The following is a 16,704-nucleotide window of genomic DNA, read 5'->3' on the forward strand; positions in this document are numbered from 1 at the left end:
AATATTTTTTGTATGGAAACAGACTTTAAAAATGGCTTTTTGAAATGCCAAGATCCATTTGAAGCAATAAAGTGTGTTTGTAACAGAGCTCAGGGACTCCCTAACCCTAGGACAGATTATCTGTTAAAGTATAGCTAGAAGCAGTATTTCCTAATCAAAAATTATACTAGTTAATGATTAGGTTAGATTAATACTGATTTGAAGACCCATTATTTTATCTTTAGGGGGAAAATTGCTTCACTGATAGTTGCTGAGATGCCCCCAAAGTTGTATTTCAGTGCTTAAAGTTTTAGCCATGACATGTAGACAAGTCCCTATTTACTCCTGTTTTATTTACAATGTTAATAAACTATTTAGAAAAGTAGCCAGAGTTTTCCTGGTGGAACAGCAAAGCCATGTTCTTAAACCTTTTACAGTGAATATAGCACTGCAATTGCAATCCAAAAATACTGACATTAGGAATATGGTTGGAATCATTATCTTGTTATCACTCATTCCTGATTGCAGATGTTGCATTATTTATGGTATGTAATGCTATGCATAAATCTCCCATTTCTGTAATACTTAAGCAAATAGGGCTGAATTCAAGTTGGCATAGTAATAAGCAAAGGTGACACTTCAGCAGTAATTTAAATCTCATTATTCATCCCCACAGTTCCAGCAACATGCTTGGCACGTAACTAACAGATAAACTCTAAGATCTGTGCTGCTGAGATTATAGAATCTAATTAAATTGCAAAGTGAAATGAGACTCTGGATTCAACGGACAGCCATTGCTATCCAGTTTAACTCCAAGCTTCTTGCTTTTCAATTCTTAAGAGAAAAAAGAAAGAAAGAAAGAAAGAAAAAAAAAAAAGTGGAGTAGTAACTATTTAGGAATATTTTGAAAACAGGAAAAAAACCTGGGATTTCCAAACCCTTCCCTTCCCATTCTTTTTCTCTGTCCTATCTGATTATCTGAAACTTACAGCCTAAGAGGAAACTTCTACCAGATGTGATCACAATATGGATTTTTGTTAAATTAACAAAGATTTGTACTGGAAGTATCAAAAGCTTGTTTGAAAAATGGTGCATACAGTTGATACTTCTTTGGGCCCCACTCTCAACTGTGAGCAGGCATCAAAATTGAGTGAGTGGTAGTTGGGTGGCATTGGCCGAAGCCAGGACCGCTGTTCAGGATGGACACACTGCTGATTGCGCCTGCCAACCGCTGCCCCTGTGCTCTTCAGAGCTGCCCAAGATGTATTATTAATGCCCAATGTGTTATTAAAAAAATTCCTTTCAGAGGAGAAAAGAGTTACAAAACCTCCTAAACTTGTGCTTTTAAATGCGATATGTTTGCTTTTTTTGTATCTGTCAGTATGTAAGGAGAAAGGGAGAAATAAGATAAAGGCTGAAGATCGTGAGCAGAGATTGTTGCTGATGGAAGTTTTATCAAATTTAACACTGGTTTGTGTGTTGCAACACTTCTTTAGGGGATGGACTTGAGGGGGAAAAACATTTCTAATTAGACCCATGAGGAAAAGAGATGTATTCAAATAAATCTGTCCTAAGTTCCTGGGTGGTTTTCTTCTCTCTACAGGGTCTTTTATCCAGCCTTGTCAAACTGACTAGTTTAACACTGGCCAGGAACTGCTTCCAGTCCTATCCTGTGGGTGGCCCGTCCCAGTTCTCCACAATCTACTCTCTCAATATGGAACACAACCGCATCAATAAAATCCCCTTTGGAATTTTCTCCAGAGCTAAAGTATTAAGTAAGCTGAACATGAAGGTGAGGCACAGAAACATGCTACTGTGTATAAAATCAATGAGGAGCACTGTTTGCTGCTCCGTGAATTCTGGCAAACTTAATGATAGAGGGAGTGAATTTATCATGCTGAAGTGGATACTGCTGCTGTAACATATAGAAACAATTCTATATTAGTTTAAAAATGTACTATCAAGATGTTATTGATTTGTCTTTACTTTTGTTAGTTAAGCTTTTGTCACATTTTCTCAACTTTGAACAATGAAAATAAGAAAGTTGGTTGCAAAGTTCTTGAATATTCACATGGGACACGAGCATGTGGAGTAGTTTATTTCCACCACCACCACCACCACCCCACCCCCCCCCCCACCCCCCCCCCCCACGGTTACAGTTTAGATTATAAACAAAATCATGTAAAATATCTTTTTTAGAATATATTCTTTCAAAACCTAAGATTGGAGCCTTTTGGCGGTAGTTGTAGAACACAGAAAGAGAACCTTTAATTCTGGGTTACATACACTTAGGGTGAAGAGAACTAGGGAAAAGAGGTGATGTTTTTCTTTGAATGGTTTGGTTTCAAGTTCTTAAATTATATAAAAAAAATAAATAATGTTTGGGCAGTAGCTAAGCTCAGCTACTGTTTTAGAATATCTTTTGGCACAAATGGATTCTCAGTTTGCATTAAGACAATTTTTTATCATGTACCCATTTCTAACTTTGCATGTTTACCAGGACTTTGTATGACCTGTTTTTTTAGATTTTGTGGTGTCTGTCTAGATCAAATTTTGTAGCAACATTTTGAGCAGTAAGACGTTCAGATTAATTTCAGATGCTTTTACTCTGAGCCATTGAGGTGTATTTCCTTTGTGGTATGTTTGGTGGGGTTTTTTTCCCCTTGCTTTTTTTTGGGGGGTGGTGGTAGGATTTTTTGGGGGGTGTGTGTGTATGTAGTGTTTTTGGTTTTGTTTTGTTTTTTTCCCAAACTCCATATATTTTTAGGATTCCAGCATTGCTGATAGCAGCTTTGTAAGTTATGGTGAATTTTCTGTTCATTTTTTTCCACCCTCCATTGTATTCAGCAAAGAAGGGACAAAAAAAAAAAAGTTTTAACTACTGGGACACATGAAATCTTGAGAATTATGTACCTCTAATATTTCCACTTCAGTTCATATTAGTAACACAGAGTCAATTCTGTAACTCTGTTTGGGACTGCTTATTATTTGGAGGAATTTAGAAAATATTTGGCCAATTATCAACATTTTATTCTTCTGTTTTAATTATCAACTGTTTTGTTATGAAGTATTTTGTAAGCAGTTTGTTTAATCTCTCAGATGCCTTGCCAACTTCTTGCAAGTGCAGACTCTAAATGTTTGATATGTTAAATCACAGGACAATCAGCTGACCTCTCTCCCCTTGGACTTCGGGACTTGGACTAGTATGGTAGAACTGAACTTAGCGACTAATCAGCTCACAAAAATCCCTGAGGATGTATCTGGGCTTGTTTCTCTTGAGGTGAGAAGAGTATAAATGAACAGCTAAGTGAACCCCTGCAAACAGGCATTCTCTACTTCAGGCTTAAGTAATATTACTTTGGGGTCAAATAAAGCCAAATAAGTATGTGTATGTATGCTATTTAATTAGATGTGTTGCATCTGTTTATGGTTATTGTCAACAGCTTTTTGAATGTTGTTCTTCAGGGTCTAGATGAGTGTCCACAAAGGGCTAAGTACCTATATATTTTTAACTACATAGAAGGAAAAATTTTCTCAACAGAAAGGTAGTGTTGTAAATGCAATGGCACTGAACTCAGCTCGATTCCTGGAGAGACCAACATGGAAACGGCAGGGATCAGAAAAATGTAATGAGATGGTCTACAGCCAGAGGTGGCTTGAATGTAGCTCTGTGAACCTTGTAGGCAGCTGGGTTGGAATTCTCAGCCTTTGAGAGGGGAAGAACTCGTAGGTTGAAACTGTGAACCAAACCTGTTGTGTCCCCTAGTCCTGTTTCCCAAGGCACCATCAGCAGAGACAAACTTAATTTCTTTGGAGGGACATAAAGGTAGAGGGGCTTTTTTGGGCAGCTAAGGGGTCTTCGTAGCCTCTGTGAGCTGCTGGGAAAAATCTGTTCAAGTACGATAGCAAATAGCGTATTTGAAATTGCAAAGTTCCAGTGTGACTGCTGCTCTGAATAATTAATAACTCCTGTAGTTTGGAGCAAAAATTATATGGCAGAGTAATAGCTATTTAGTGGCCCAGTTCCCTTTAAGTTAAGGCTGTGATTGATGTGATTGGGAAGTTAGTAACCTCTAACAACTGGATTTGCCGGTGGTCTGCCGGCTGCTGAAGCTGGAGAGCTGCATGACCCGTTAGCAGTATTTTTCTCTGTAATTAAAGAATCAAATACAAAGAACTATTTGGGCAGTGTTTACACAAAAGTGAACGTTCCCACAGCAGTGCTAAGTCAGCTGTGTTGCATGTAGGTAATATTTTGTGTTCCTGCCTTTGTTTCTTGATATGCGATTAAAACGTTACTATTCTTATCATTCTGTGTATATCGTAGTGCATAAAGGAAAGCCAGCAAAATACTGCTTGTGCTAATGGTAGGACTTTGGCTTTTATTCATTTTGATTTTCATTTTGATTTTAGCCTTGTTTTCTATTCTGTTCCTGCCTTTGGTGTTTCCACGTTACATGAAGCTAGTGAGCGTTGGGATTGGTAGAAGCCAGGTGTTTGCAACCTTGGCTGGCTTAGCAGGGAGTTGTGTGTGGCTAGGATGAGGGTCCACGCTAGGTACTCTTTCACATCCTTGTGTTTCAGTGTGCCTTGTGAAATAACTAGATAATAGCATTGTTTAATCAGTAATTAATTACCTTACTACTTACTGTTTTGTTGTGAGGCTTGACTGCTACTAAGAACTGCAAGACTTCTCTGGAGGAAAAATGGTATACTAGTGTAACCCCTGTTAACTTGCTTGTGATACAATGAATAACTCTGTTAATTGACATTGCAAATAAGGAGACATTTCTTGAACCTAGGGTATTTATAATTCAACTTAGAAAGGGGGAGAAAAACAAGAGGATAACACTGTAGTAGGGGTGGGTGTGTGATAGGAGACCACTTTGGTAAGCCAGTGGATACCTATGCAGTGTTCTGCTTGGGTGCCCTGATCTGTATGTTTACTTGCTGCTGCTCCTAAACAAAGGGACATAGGGAGAAGAGGAAGTATTAAGCTTTTTAAGGAGGACTTGGCAAGCACAGCAAATAATGTAAAACATGATTATGAGATAGCTGTAAGGTAGCGTAACGAAATGTAGGGAAGTACAGGAAGAAAGTGTTTTTCTTTGGTCATTTGAAGAAATAAGGTGTTCTTCATTTTTGCTCTGCATCTATTATTATGTAAAATAATATTTGAAAGAATTCTGTCAAATTTATGTATTTGTATCATTAAAGATTTAAGATGATTAACCACTGATTTGATTATTTTTTTTTTATTTTCAGTTTGCTTCTGTAATTTAAATATAGGCTAATCTTGGACTTAATTACCTGAAAATATAAAAGATCCTGTCTTAATTTGTTATTTACTTACTGTGTTGCTGAAATTCTGTGTGTTTGGTTGTGGGGGTTTTTTTTAGGTTCTTATCTTGTCAAACAATCTACTAAAGAAACTTCCCCATGGAATTGGAAATCTACGGAAACTACGAGAGTTAGATCTAGAGGAAAACAAACTGGAATCCTTGCCAAATGAAATAGCTTACCTCAAGGATCTGCAGGTGAAACAATAATTGGCTAAGATAAACATCTTGCGTCCTTTATTTACACTGCTGATTTATTTACAGCTAGTTTGATGAGGGAAACTATTTGGGACTGGACATAGAACCAAACGTTAAGAATCTTGTGCAACTTCATCCACAATCTGTCCCCACTAATTCTTCCCCAGATTTATCAGTTAATATTGAACAAACAAATTTTGAAGAGTTTAACTGTTGTACCATAATACTGCCACAGGAATAGCCTCTGATTTCACTCATGTTCATGAAAGCTTTTATATTTAGGCTCGTGTTTTACGATGCACTATTTTATTTTTATGTTTCGTGGTGCTTAATAGAGGTCAGAAATGTTGTTGAAGGATACAGGTTTTTTGTTCAAATGCTAGAGAGTAGAACCCATCAATTTATCAGCTATATATCTTGTTACTTGCTGTCATTCAAAGCAAAAGTCATTAAGTTAATTTTTAAAAATGTGGTTTTTTCCCTTAGAAATTGGTTCTGACTAATAATCAGTTGACCACCCTTCCCAGAGGTATCGGTCACCTTACCAATCTGACACACCTTGGACTTGGAGAGAACCTTCTCACACATCTTCCTGAGGAAATTGGTAAGATCCCTTTTTCTGGTTTTATGCAGTGTGCCTGAGCCAAAGCAGTTACCGACACATAAGATAGGCATCTACTGTGTTTGTGACTAGAAGCCACAAAACTCATTTGTAACTTCTAGATACATAGAACCTGATGTGAAGCATGTGCCACAGGAACAGCAGTATAGTGTATGAGCTTTATCTTGCCAAACTGTAGTGAAACAAATGGTCTAGCTTTTTCCAGTTCTTCTGCAGAAAGCTGCTGAACACACATTAACTTGGAATGTTGAGATTCCTTTTCTCTCCAGATTCTCCCACAATTTGCGTGTTATCAATCATTCAACTTCATAAACCTATTCTTGGAAAGAGAAAGGAAATGTACTGGTCCTACTCTAATTCCATGGTGTAGACAAAAACCTTGTGCAAGGTGTAGACAGCTGAAGCAAATGTTTCTGCTGATAGTTCCTCTGCACACACTTCTCTTTATAGACCATCATATTGTTTTTCACCTTGATGAGATAAGCAAAGGAGGTGGAGAAAATCTACAGAAAGAAGGGAGAAATAGGATTCTTTTTGTCTACTTGAGACATTCAGAGTAAGTGCGATTCAGAGCATCTGAAAATGAAAGCCTGGGTTTCTTTTATAGTTGGTCCAGAGCATGTAGTTGGTCCAGAGCATGATTCTGAGCACTTAAGTTAAAATTTTAAAGTTAGAGCTTATTATGGAGGAAAAAATGATGGGACAAGCTACAGAAAGCAAAACGTGGTCAGAAACAGTGATGTGTAGATGGGGAAGGCATGGTCTGTCTCTCCCAGCATCTTTAGTGATAAGCCATTACAGCTTCTGCTCATCTTGTATGTGCCTCAGTGTGAGAAGAGCCTCAAACAATCTAAATCTGGAGCTTTGTAGTTTAGTTCATAAGTTAGTGGAGAGAGTTTGGATGCTGTGGAAATGAGCTGTGGAATTAAAATCAGTAAGCACACTGGAAATACTATTGTAGGAGTACAATTTGGTTATTAAAGCTGCTTGTCTTAACAGCTTAGAGAATAGTTAACTATTTTTAGAGGCGACTGCTTCATCTATCATGCTATGGGCTATTTCTCATTATTTCTTCTGTAGCCTTTCCTTTTTGTTGGTTTTCCATGCCTTGAGCCCTGACCTACTGCTTTCTTTTGTAAAAGATTAAATAGTCTTTTAGGTTAAAGGAGATGTTTATGGTATATAAGTTTGGAAAATGGGGAATGTTTTGAGGAAGAATTGTATGTTTGGAGTGTATTTCGAAGATATGGATTAATTTTGATATTTTATTGCTGTGGAGGAATGGAAGTCTTAAGAAAGAAGAAATTACTTTGTCTTCCAGCTTCTGGTTAGTCTATTGCAGTATCTGTAGTAGAGGCAAGTTGTAAAATTTGAATTCAGGAAAAAAATTTCACACAGGTTTGTTCCATTTAATAAATTCACTGCTGTGCAGAGATCTCTCCCGCTTTCTTCCTGTAGCACATTACAGTTACAGCTTCAGGTCTTTAATACATGGGTTCTAATTACATATATGTATGGCATAGATATTTTTAAAGAAATAATAGAAACTGTATGCTATAAATATTTTCTAGGCCCTTCTAACTAGATAGCTATTCAATGGTGCCTTCAGTTGCAAAGCACTTGGCTAAACAGTTATGGTGAAGTCCCTCTCAGTTGTCTGACTCTGTGTATTCTCAGTTCAGTTGTTATCTAAAGGAGATGTAGTAGTGGATATTTTTACGGGAAACTAAAGCAAATTGGTTCTTGCTTGGGTACCAGTGAACAGAAAGCTTGCTGTGCTTGAAAACAGCAGCTTGGATGAGTCACTGACTCAAAATTCTATATAGTAAAGAATCTTCAAGTGGACTTAGACCTTCTGTCTAGAAGTTATAAACTGCATGAATCAAAAAAAATACTGCTTTGTATTATTTTATTTTAACCAGGTACACTGGAGAATCTGGAAGAACTGTATTTGAATGACAACCCCAATCTGCACAGCCTTCCCTTTGAGCTGGCTCTTTGCAGCAAACTGTCAATAATGAGTATTGAGAACTGCCCGCTCAGCCACCTTCCACCTCAGATTGTTGCAGGAGGACCCTCCTTCATCATTCAGTTCCTAAAAATGCAGGGACCATATCGTGCCATGGTCTGATGCTAATCGGATTGTCCAATACACTGTACAAAACACAAACTGCATTAATGTTGTAATTGTCTGTATATGTATATATAATATAATATATGTGGTTTATATTATATTATATATATATATAAATATATAAATAATATAAAAAGGCAAATTTAAGACTGCATTATGTGTTTCTGCTAATAGAGGAATCATAGCCATTTAGATTTTTTTTTATTCTGTAAAAATGCTTGTCTAAGTTTTCTTTGCTGAATTTGATGGAATGTCTGAATAATCTGAAAATGCCAGTTCATTTAAAGCAATTGCCAATGAACTCAAAGTTTAAATTTAAGGGACAAAAATAGTTTTGCTTAGATTTACTTTCAGTTAAGAGAAATGTGTAACCTTTATATAATGAACTTTTCTGTTTTCCTCCCTCTTTTTTTTTTTTTCTTTGTGTGTCAAAACCTGAAAGGGTCATGTGTCCTGAGGTTGGGATTTTCTTTTAACTTATTTTGAGATTTGAAGCAAATGGTGTTTTTATATTGTTTACAGTCAGAGTAAATCACTGGATTTTGTTTTATTCTGATTTGCTCTGTTTTAATCAATCATATCTAGAATTTATATGCCTCTGCTGATGAATTTTTATCAACTGGTTTGTATACTAAAAGCATATACTCATCAGAACAACTGGCAGGTGAAAAGGATGCAGTCAAAACAAAAAGAAAAGAAAAAAAAAAGCTTGAATTCCTTTAAGTCTTGCTTCCCTGAGTTATCAGTTGCAGGCATAACATATCTGAACTGAGCCTTTTGCGGTTGGTCTTTTCTAGCACAAGTAAATCTTTTCAGATTGGTAAAAACATTGAGTATACTCAGTGAAGAGCGGTTTTCATTTTGTGAAGTAACAAGTCCATGAGGTCTAACAGTACAGTTAAGTGGCAAGGAAATAATATATATGTACATTTTTATTACAATGTTGAGTCATAAACTACAACAGGCAATTTTAAGGATTCCTTATAGTCCTTGTACAATAAATGAATGTGTCTTACTTTTAAACACTGCAATATATGTAAGTTTTAAGATTGGTTAACAATGTACTATGGTTTTATATCTTGACTTGCCTTGTACCTCCTTCCATTATGGAACTTCTGTGTCCAAGCACAATATCTTCACACTGTGCTGTTTTGCTGCTGAACTAAATGCACTTTTCCCCACAGCTGGGGCACTTGCTTCAAAATATTCAGTTCAGTATCTTGATTATTCTTTTTTAACTTCATCCTATCTGTTTCAGTATTAAACCAATCTATTAAAAAAGAGGCACCTTTTTCATTTGTGCATAGATGTTGGTAGCTCAAGAGAAACACTGTAAGTAGTGGACATTCAGTTTTATCATGACTTTATTGGTTGTTTAAAAGGCAGAAGATGCTTCAGGGAGACTTACGCTATTGCTGCACTTGTAGGGCCAGTTGTCCTTTTTCAGGAGGGTACATTTCAGGCGGTTACATTCCACAGTTACTCAAGAACTGTCCAGTTTGTAGTCATTGGAATTGCTGCTGGGGTAGTGTGACTTACAGGACTGTACCTTTTGAACAAAATCAAATCAATCGATACCATGGGAAATCTATTTCACATGCAGAAGTTTGGGGAATATTATTTCTGGCTTCCAGGCATGCTTACTTAGACGTATTGCCTTGATCTATTTGCATTCTGTTTTGTCGTACGTCTTTTCATTAACAAGGAGTAAGTTTTAATGGAAGGCAGGTGGAGATATAAAACCTTAGAGGGCTTAAACATGCTGTAAAACTATTGTAGATGTCACTGGATTTTACTAAGTAATGTTCTGTTCTTTCTCACACACTCTGTCTCTCTGTCCCGTCCCCCCCCCTTTTTTTTACATCTACTGTAGCTTTTCAGTTTAGACTTTCTTTAGTTTATAAAAGGCTAGTTCCTTACAGTTCTGCCTGAAGTTAATCTTTCTCAGCATTAAGGTGTTAAAATATGAAGATGCTGAAATGCTTAGTATCAAGACTGTAATCTAACTTCTGAATATACTGCTAAATCCGTATTTGTCCCCTCAGGTCACTAGAGGAAACTGGTTTGATTAATATGGTTCCTTAAAACAAAAGTGGCGACCCCTTGTGTTCTCAAGCATTGGTCTCATTCCCTGTCTGCTCCTCAATCCCATTTTTATAAGAGTTGACGGGATTGAGTTTGTTTAGTTTGTAAATATGTTGATTATTCACCTTGTTAAGGTACATGGTTAATGACTGTATGATTGGAGCTGACCCTCTCTCACATAAATTCTTGTGGAGAAGTTGGCTACCAAAATAGTGCTCGTTACACTCGCTTAAAAACGAACTATTCTTTTCATTACACTTATAGGAATAAATAAAGCTATGTTTTAATTCATTACTATATTAAAAACAGGATATTTTTTCAAACTATCTTTGTACTAGTATGGTTGTTGCAATGCCAGATAATCCTGAGCCCTGTTTTAGGAGTTTAATTTTATACATTCTGAGGTGAATGCTTATTTTTTCAGTGTCTACAGAGAAATTTGAATAAAAGCAGTGTGAGAGAAGTTCTGGTACAGGAGAAATCAAGTCAAAGAATTTGAAAAGTTCTTCAAAATGATCCAAAAGTTTAAGTATTAAATGTGGGGCATGGATTGGGAATAGATGCATATAAATCCATATAGTACAAACATGGATTTATATCCAAATCTATACACAGATCCGTATAAATCCAGCTGTTTTGGTCATTCAAAACAGTCTTACATCCTGACATAACAGACTTGCATTTCCCAGGATGCTGGATTGTTAACTGGTGCGGTTTCTAAATTGTATTTAATGCCTGATGACATTCAGTTGGACACACGTGCTGGCTTATGCGTGTTTAAGAATTTTGTTTGGCCTAATCAAAGTATGAATGGAAAGAACTTCATCCGGACAAGTATGTATACATACATACATATATGTATAAGTGTATCTATACATGTATGAAAGCATAGACAAGGTGGAGAAATAAATTCTTTATGGCATCTTTGAAAATGTGATGGAGAAACAGGTGATTCCCAGATAACTTGTATTAAATATTTATCCCCCTTGCCACAGTGGGGGAAATAATTTAGAAGGCTTATTGAAAAGTGTGACAATCTTTACTTTGGGTGAAAATCATTACCTTAATTGCTTGCCCATAGACAAAATATCAATTTTGTGTATGTCTGTGCTTATGTACATAAGAATATGTACATATACACATGCCCCATAAAGACACTATCCTGAATCATGCCTTGATTTAACAAGCTAAATTACTGTACTATAGACTCTATAGTATTATGGAAGTCTGTTAAGGTGTAAAGCAGATTAAGGATTTGTTAAACAATGAAAAGAAGGAATAACTGCAGTTGTGACTCGTGTTGGTCACATACTGCATTTAAATTCACTAAATAGAAAGTTGTTTGGTAATTCTTTGCAAAAATGTTTTCTTTTAGCATAAGGAGTTAAAGTTCTGTCTCTGGCTGTCCCATATTTAAGTTCATCACCAAAGTTGTCTAGTATAAATGCAATGGAAATGCTGCTTGTAAAGTTGGGTCACACAGTTATGTAATTGGCACTTTTCCGTTTGCCAGATGCTATTGGAAACTTTGAAATTCATACACCCTTTTTAGAAAGAGATTTGGGTTGTAGAATGTTTGCTTCAGTGCCTCTCTTGGATTTAGGTTTTCTCTGCAGTTTTGTCCATCTTTTGCTAATGTTGTGTGAGAAAGTGCATGTTCAGACTTCTTGAAGGTTGTGTTTGCTCATGTACATGATTTAGAAAATTAGTACTCAGACTGTCTAGCTGGTTAGTGCTGAAACCCATTGTGTCACCTGGAATTCAAGTATCATCTTTAATCCTGGGAGTTTGAAAAATAGCTTTTATTTAACAGTTAGAAAACTTTGAGAGGTTATTTCTCCTCCCCCCCCCCCTTTTTTTTTTAAAAAAAAAACCCAAATAAATTAAATTTCTGTACCAATACAAACCCATCTGAGGGGAGTCTTCATATCTGGATGCAACTAACAATTTTCATATAGTCAGTAGCACACCTCGGTTGTATCAAATTGGCATGCCGGAATACCTTCTAATTAGACATTAGAAATGTGCAGTTGGCGGTAATTTGCACAACACAAACAAGGCACAGTAAGGACAATTACAAACAAACAATAGTATCTACAAATGGTTTTTTGTTTTATGTTAGCAAAGATCAGAAAATTATGTTTATTCTTCTGATGTTTAGGTCTTATCCAGGACTGCACAGGACTTTTGCTGTGGAAAAATACCAGACCACGCTAATTTTGTGGTTAAAAGCTAAACAAGAGTGTAAACAGTCTACAAAAATGTACTTTTAATCTGAATTATTGTAATGTTGATTGTTATGTCTATATAAAAGATTGCCTTGCTTTTTTATAAGAGTCATTCTGTATCAATGCATTCATTATAAATAGTATATTTGTAAATAAGCTGCCACTGAGTCTTTTGAAAGTTTTCTAGTATTTCTAGTCTAAAATTAACTTGGATGTAACTTTTGCAGCACCCCAAATTATCAAGAACTGCTTTCTCATTATATACTCATCACTCTTCAAAAGAGCTCAAGTAAAATATAGATTTTCATGTAGAGTAATTACAGGAAACTTCGAAAGTTGCATGATAGTAACTGCTTTAGTCATGTAGATTGCACACCTTTTATAAAGCAAACATTGGTAAAATCTTTTATTTTCATTTTGTTATTGTACAGTAGGGCATATAGTAAAAAAAAAAAAAAGAAAACAAACCCCTTTCTGAAAGGGAAAATAAATCGTGGATTTTAGTGCAAAATGCATTTCAACAACAACAAAATTAAAGTAGGTATAGAATTCTGGCGCCTAAAAGACAGACAAGGGCATTTAAACTTCTGATTTAATAAAAGACAATATTGCCAAGCTGATGTGACACAGCTCTAAACCGATGTCTTTTAACTCTGTAAAGGTCATTACGATAGACAGTCTTTCTTAGAAGGTCATGCTTACATCATGTCCTACAAACAAAAAAAATGCTAGTATCCTTTGAAGTTAGAATAGAAGGGCCTCACCAGTTCGGATACGATGATGACGAGGAGGGCACTGGTGTACTTGGTATAGCTGATAACTTAAAAAACCGGAACGGGTTCTTGTAGTGTGCAGCAGTCACTCATGCAGTAATCTGAGAATCAGCAGAGACCTGATGTAAGGACAGAGATAAAAATCACTAGAGGGTCTGATCAAACTGCCTAAAGGTCTGTCTGTGCGTTGAGTCAATCCCTGTTACTGTAAGTGATCCAGCAATCTGAAAACAAGCTCAGGAATCGGCCAGTCTCATCACACGAGTGGCTGTCCTGTGCCGTGGTGTTGGACCACGCAGCATCCCTCCCCAGTCCGACAGGGCTGAGTGACAGATGTGTACGGAACGTAAGAGGGACGTGCAGTTCCTCTGGCGTACTGCTTCACACCTCACCACCCAGAGTTTGAAGGGCTTGTGACAAGGAAACACCATCTGCATCGCTGCATTTAGTAGCCGTTGATAGATTAGGCAAATTCACAGAAGAAAGTGCTTTCTTTTTTCTTTTTTTTTTTTTTAAATTCTAAATCTATTTGTATTTCTGGTCTCTGCAACATCCTGTATCTAATAATTCTACAATATAATTATGTGCTGGGTGAAAAAGTACTTCCTTTTGTTTCAGACCACACCACCTTATTTCATTTCATGGCTCCTAGTTCTTATATTCCGAGAAATTTATGAACAAGCTTTTTCCTGTTCATCTGCTTTTTACTATTCTTGAGGGTTTTTTTCATAAATGGCAGTGTTTTTTCTTCAAGTCATAGAGTTCTAGTTTCTTACCTTCTCTTCAGACAAAACCTCTTCCATTCTGTGATAATTCTTGCTGCCTTTCCTCATAGTTTTCTAGTCCCAGCTCTGATTCTTTTTCCTAAATCATGGCCTTTAGCAAGCTATTTTGTTCTTTGTGTGCTTCTAGTTCGTGAAATAAAAGTACAGCTCTGTTATAAAATTTAAATTTGAGTGGGTGATGAAGTTTAGCGCTAAACTCCGGTGGGGAATAATCCCACTAGGCAATGATCGGATTGGGGTTTAGACTTCAGATGCAAGCCACCCGCTGCAACAATGAATTGTTTCCTCTATTGTTTTATTAGCTATAACTGATTTTCATCATCTCTTTCATCAACTAGGTATGAGAAACAAAATTAATATTAAATGTTACATAAGTATGCTGATTTAAATAATGCCAGCATTTAAAATACTCTGCTCATGCTAGTAAGAGTGCATAGGTTTGGAAGATGTGACTTTTGAATATTTCCACTGGTGGTCTTAAACTGTCAGAGCTCGACATTTTCTGAAAATACTGGGAAATTTCTAGTGTTGTTTCTTTGGAAGAGAGGTTGAAGACCGACAGTGCAGTGGTTGAGTTTAATTTTCTTCCTTGAAGCCTTTGCAGAAAACCATGTAAGAAATTCCCACAGTTTAAAAGGAAAAGAAAAAGCAATTTCCCCCCGCCCCAGTACCATCCTGCCGATAATCGGTGTCAGCCAGACAGCGCTTGGTGGCCACCGGGACTGCAGGGAACTTGCTGGCCATGACCACTTTCTGTTCAAAGGGTTGAAGTGAGCAGCCACAGATGAGCCTGGCCTCAGGAGAACCATGCATGTTGGCTCTAATTGAGTGAAAAGAGAAGAAAATGTCTTGTTTCTGGCACCGTATGTCCTAAAGGCTGTATTAAAGGTCTGAAAAATGTGCAGACGGTGTCTTGCGTGACTCTGGCAAGACAAACAGATGACACATTTGTGTAATTATTCCAGCCTAAGTGCTTCAGGATACCAAGTCTCCCAATGCTGTGCTCCAGTGACAGGTCCTACTTTCCACTGGTGGGAAGTTGTGGATTTAGATACCTACTGTATGTTGAAGTGTTTAGTGTGCAAATACTGTATACAATCTGGATGCCGGGCAGCTTTATAGGGTATAGCTGGTGCTTTGAACTGTCTGTGATGGCAACAGTAGAAAAAAGGTGTTAAAGGGCTGGAGATGGTTAGCTTTGATACAGCTAGAAGAGGCTGAGTGCCTTGAAAGCTAATTTGTTGTGTTTTCGCAATCCATCTCAGTCAAATAAAATACATCATCTCTTCGTACAAGCCTTGCCTCACTTAGGATTGTAAGAGTGGGAGAAAATTTGATTACCAAGATCAAATGATGATGTTTTAGAGGAGGAGCCATCTGGAGTATTTGAGTGAGCAGCTGGCAGCCTGGGCTGCACAGTTAATGATCTGACTGTATGCCTTGCAACTATTTTTTTCCACTGCAAAACCTTTTAAGAGTCTTTAGAGATCAATCTACCCCACTGCCTCTGAGTAAGATGCTATCTGCAAAATTGCCCACAAGTGTTCCCTTTTAAAAGCTCTTTCCACAACACCCTCTTTTTCCTTTCTATTGGTAAAGTATTTCTTTGTTGAGACTCATAGTGAATCCTTAATTTGCTGTAGTTTGGTAGTTGATTTGCTTGACCTAGTAGTAGCTGGTTTGCTTTTTGTCCTGCATTATTACAGCTGTGCTGCCTGAAGTGATTTCCAAACTTCACGTGGACAGTTTTAACAAAAATACATTTTTCCGTGAAAATCTTAAAATGTTGTTTGAAAACAGCCACGGTAAGAGTAACACAGTAAAACTCTTCTCTCTCTATGACCCAAGTTTTTTGGATGCCCTTCAGCTTTTTTCAGTCCTTGCCAAGTATGTTAACTGAATGGGAAGTTGCAGCTGAGAAGTCTGAAATCATTTCTCTTTGCCAGCATAGCAGAGGGCAACAAATTCAGCTAGGTAAGGAGCTGCTGGTCAACAAGGCAGCTCTGATTCCAGGCTTTGTAATCTTCTCCAAGTAAAGTACTTCTTTTTAGGCATTTCCAGTCTCCCAAGAAGCCACGTCAGACGGCACCGTACGGTTCTGGCGTGGGGGACCAGGAGAGACTCCCAGCAGCACCAGAGTCGGAGGTCTGCCTGGAAGGGGTGAAAGGCACTGGAGGAAATTCCCTAAAAGCAAGTTGAGCAAAGTGGTAAGCGGGTCCCCTGTGGCCAGCATCTCCTAGTTGGTGCTGTGGATAGCCCACAGCCAGCTGCAGCTCCGGGGACAGCCTGCCAGGCAGGAGAGAGCGGAGCCAAGATTCTTGGGTCTGTGGCTCCACCAGATGGATGGTGCTGGAGCCAGGCCACCGCTTCTTGAGAAGAAGCGTTTGAAATTTGGTGGTGGGGGGGTTGATGTCACATTAAAACAGAACAGTATTGGGAAGTAGCAGAATCCTCCATGAGAAGGAGGGGCTTTTCCAGCAGTGCCTGGTTTTTTCGCTGTAAGCTCTTGCAGTGTCACATCTGATCTCATCCTCTCCACTTGTGCTCTCGCCTCCCATGTC

At 37.6% G+C, this 16,704-nt stretch overlaps 1 protein-coding gene across 8 annotated transcripts in view; it reads left to right on the plus strand.

Annotated features, from left to right (window-relative positions):
- SHOC2 (SHOC2 leucine rich repeat scaffold protein) overlaps positions 1 to 13,866 on the plus strand; it is a 71,892-nt gene extending 58,026 nt beyond the window's left edge. For all 8 annotated transcript variants that reach the window (XM_049810233.1, XM_049810232.1, XM_049810235.1 and 5 more), the window contains 5 exons: positions 1,583 to 1,771; positions 3,137 to 3,259; positions 5,379 to 5,516; positions 6,003 to 6,120; positions 8,061 to 13,866. In XM_049810233.1, coding sequence (XP_049666190.1) covers positions 1,583 to 1,771; positions 3,137 to 3,259; positions 5,379 to 5,516; positions 6,003 to 6,120; positions 8,061 to 8,269 — 777 coding nt within the window. In that variant the 3' untranslated portion in view covers positions 8,270 to 13,866. The remainder of the gene's footprint in view (positions 1 to 1,582; positions 1,772 to 3,136; positions 3,260 to 5,378; positions 5,517 to 6,002; positions 6,121 to 8,060) is intronic.
- Positions 13,867 to 16,704: the final 2,838 nt, after the last annotated feature.

This window comes from Accipiter gentilis, chromosome 9 (genome assembly GCF_929443795.1).
Source record: "Accipiter gentilis chromosome 9, bAccGen1.1, whole genome shotgun sequence".
Classification (NCBI taxonomy): Eukaryota; Metazoa; Chordata; class Aves; order Accipitriformes; family Accipitridae; genus Astur; species Astur gentilis.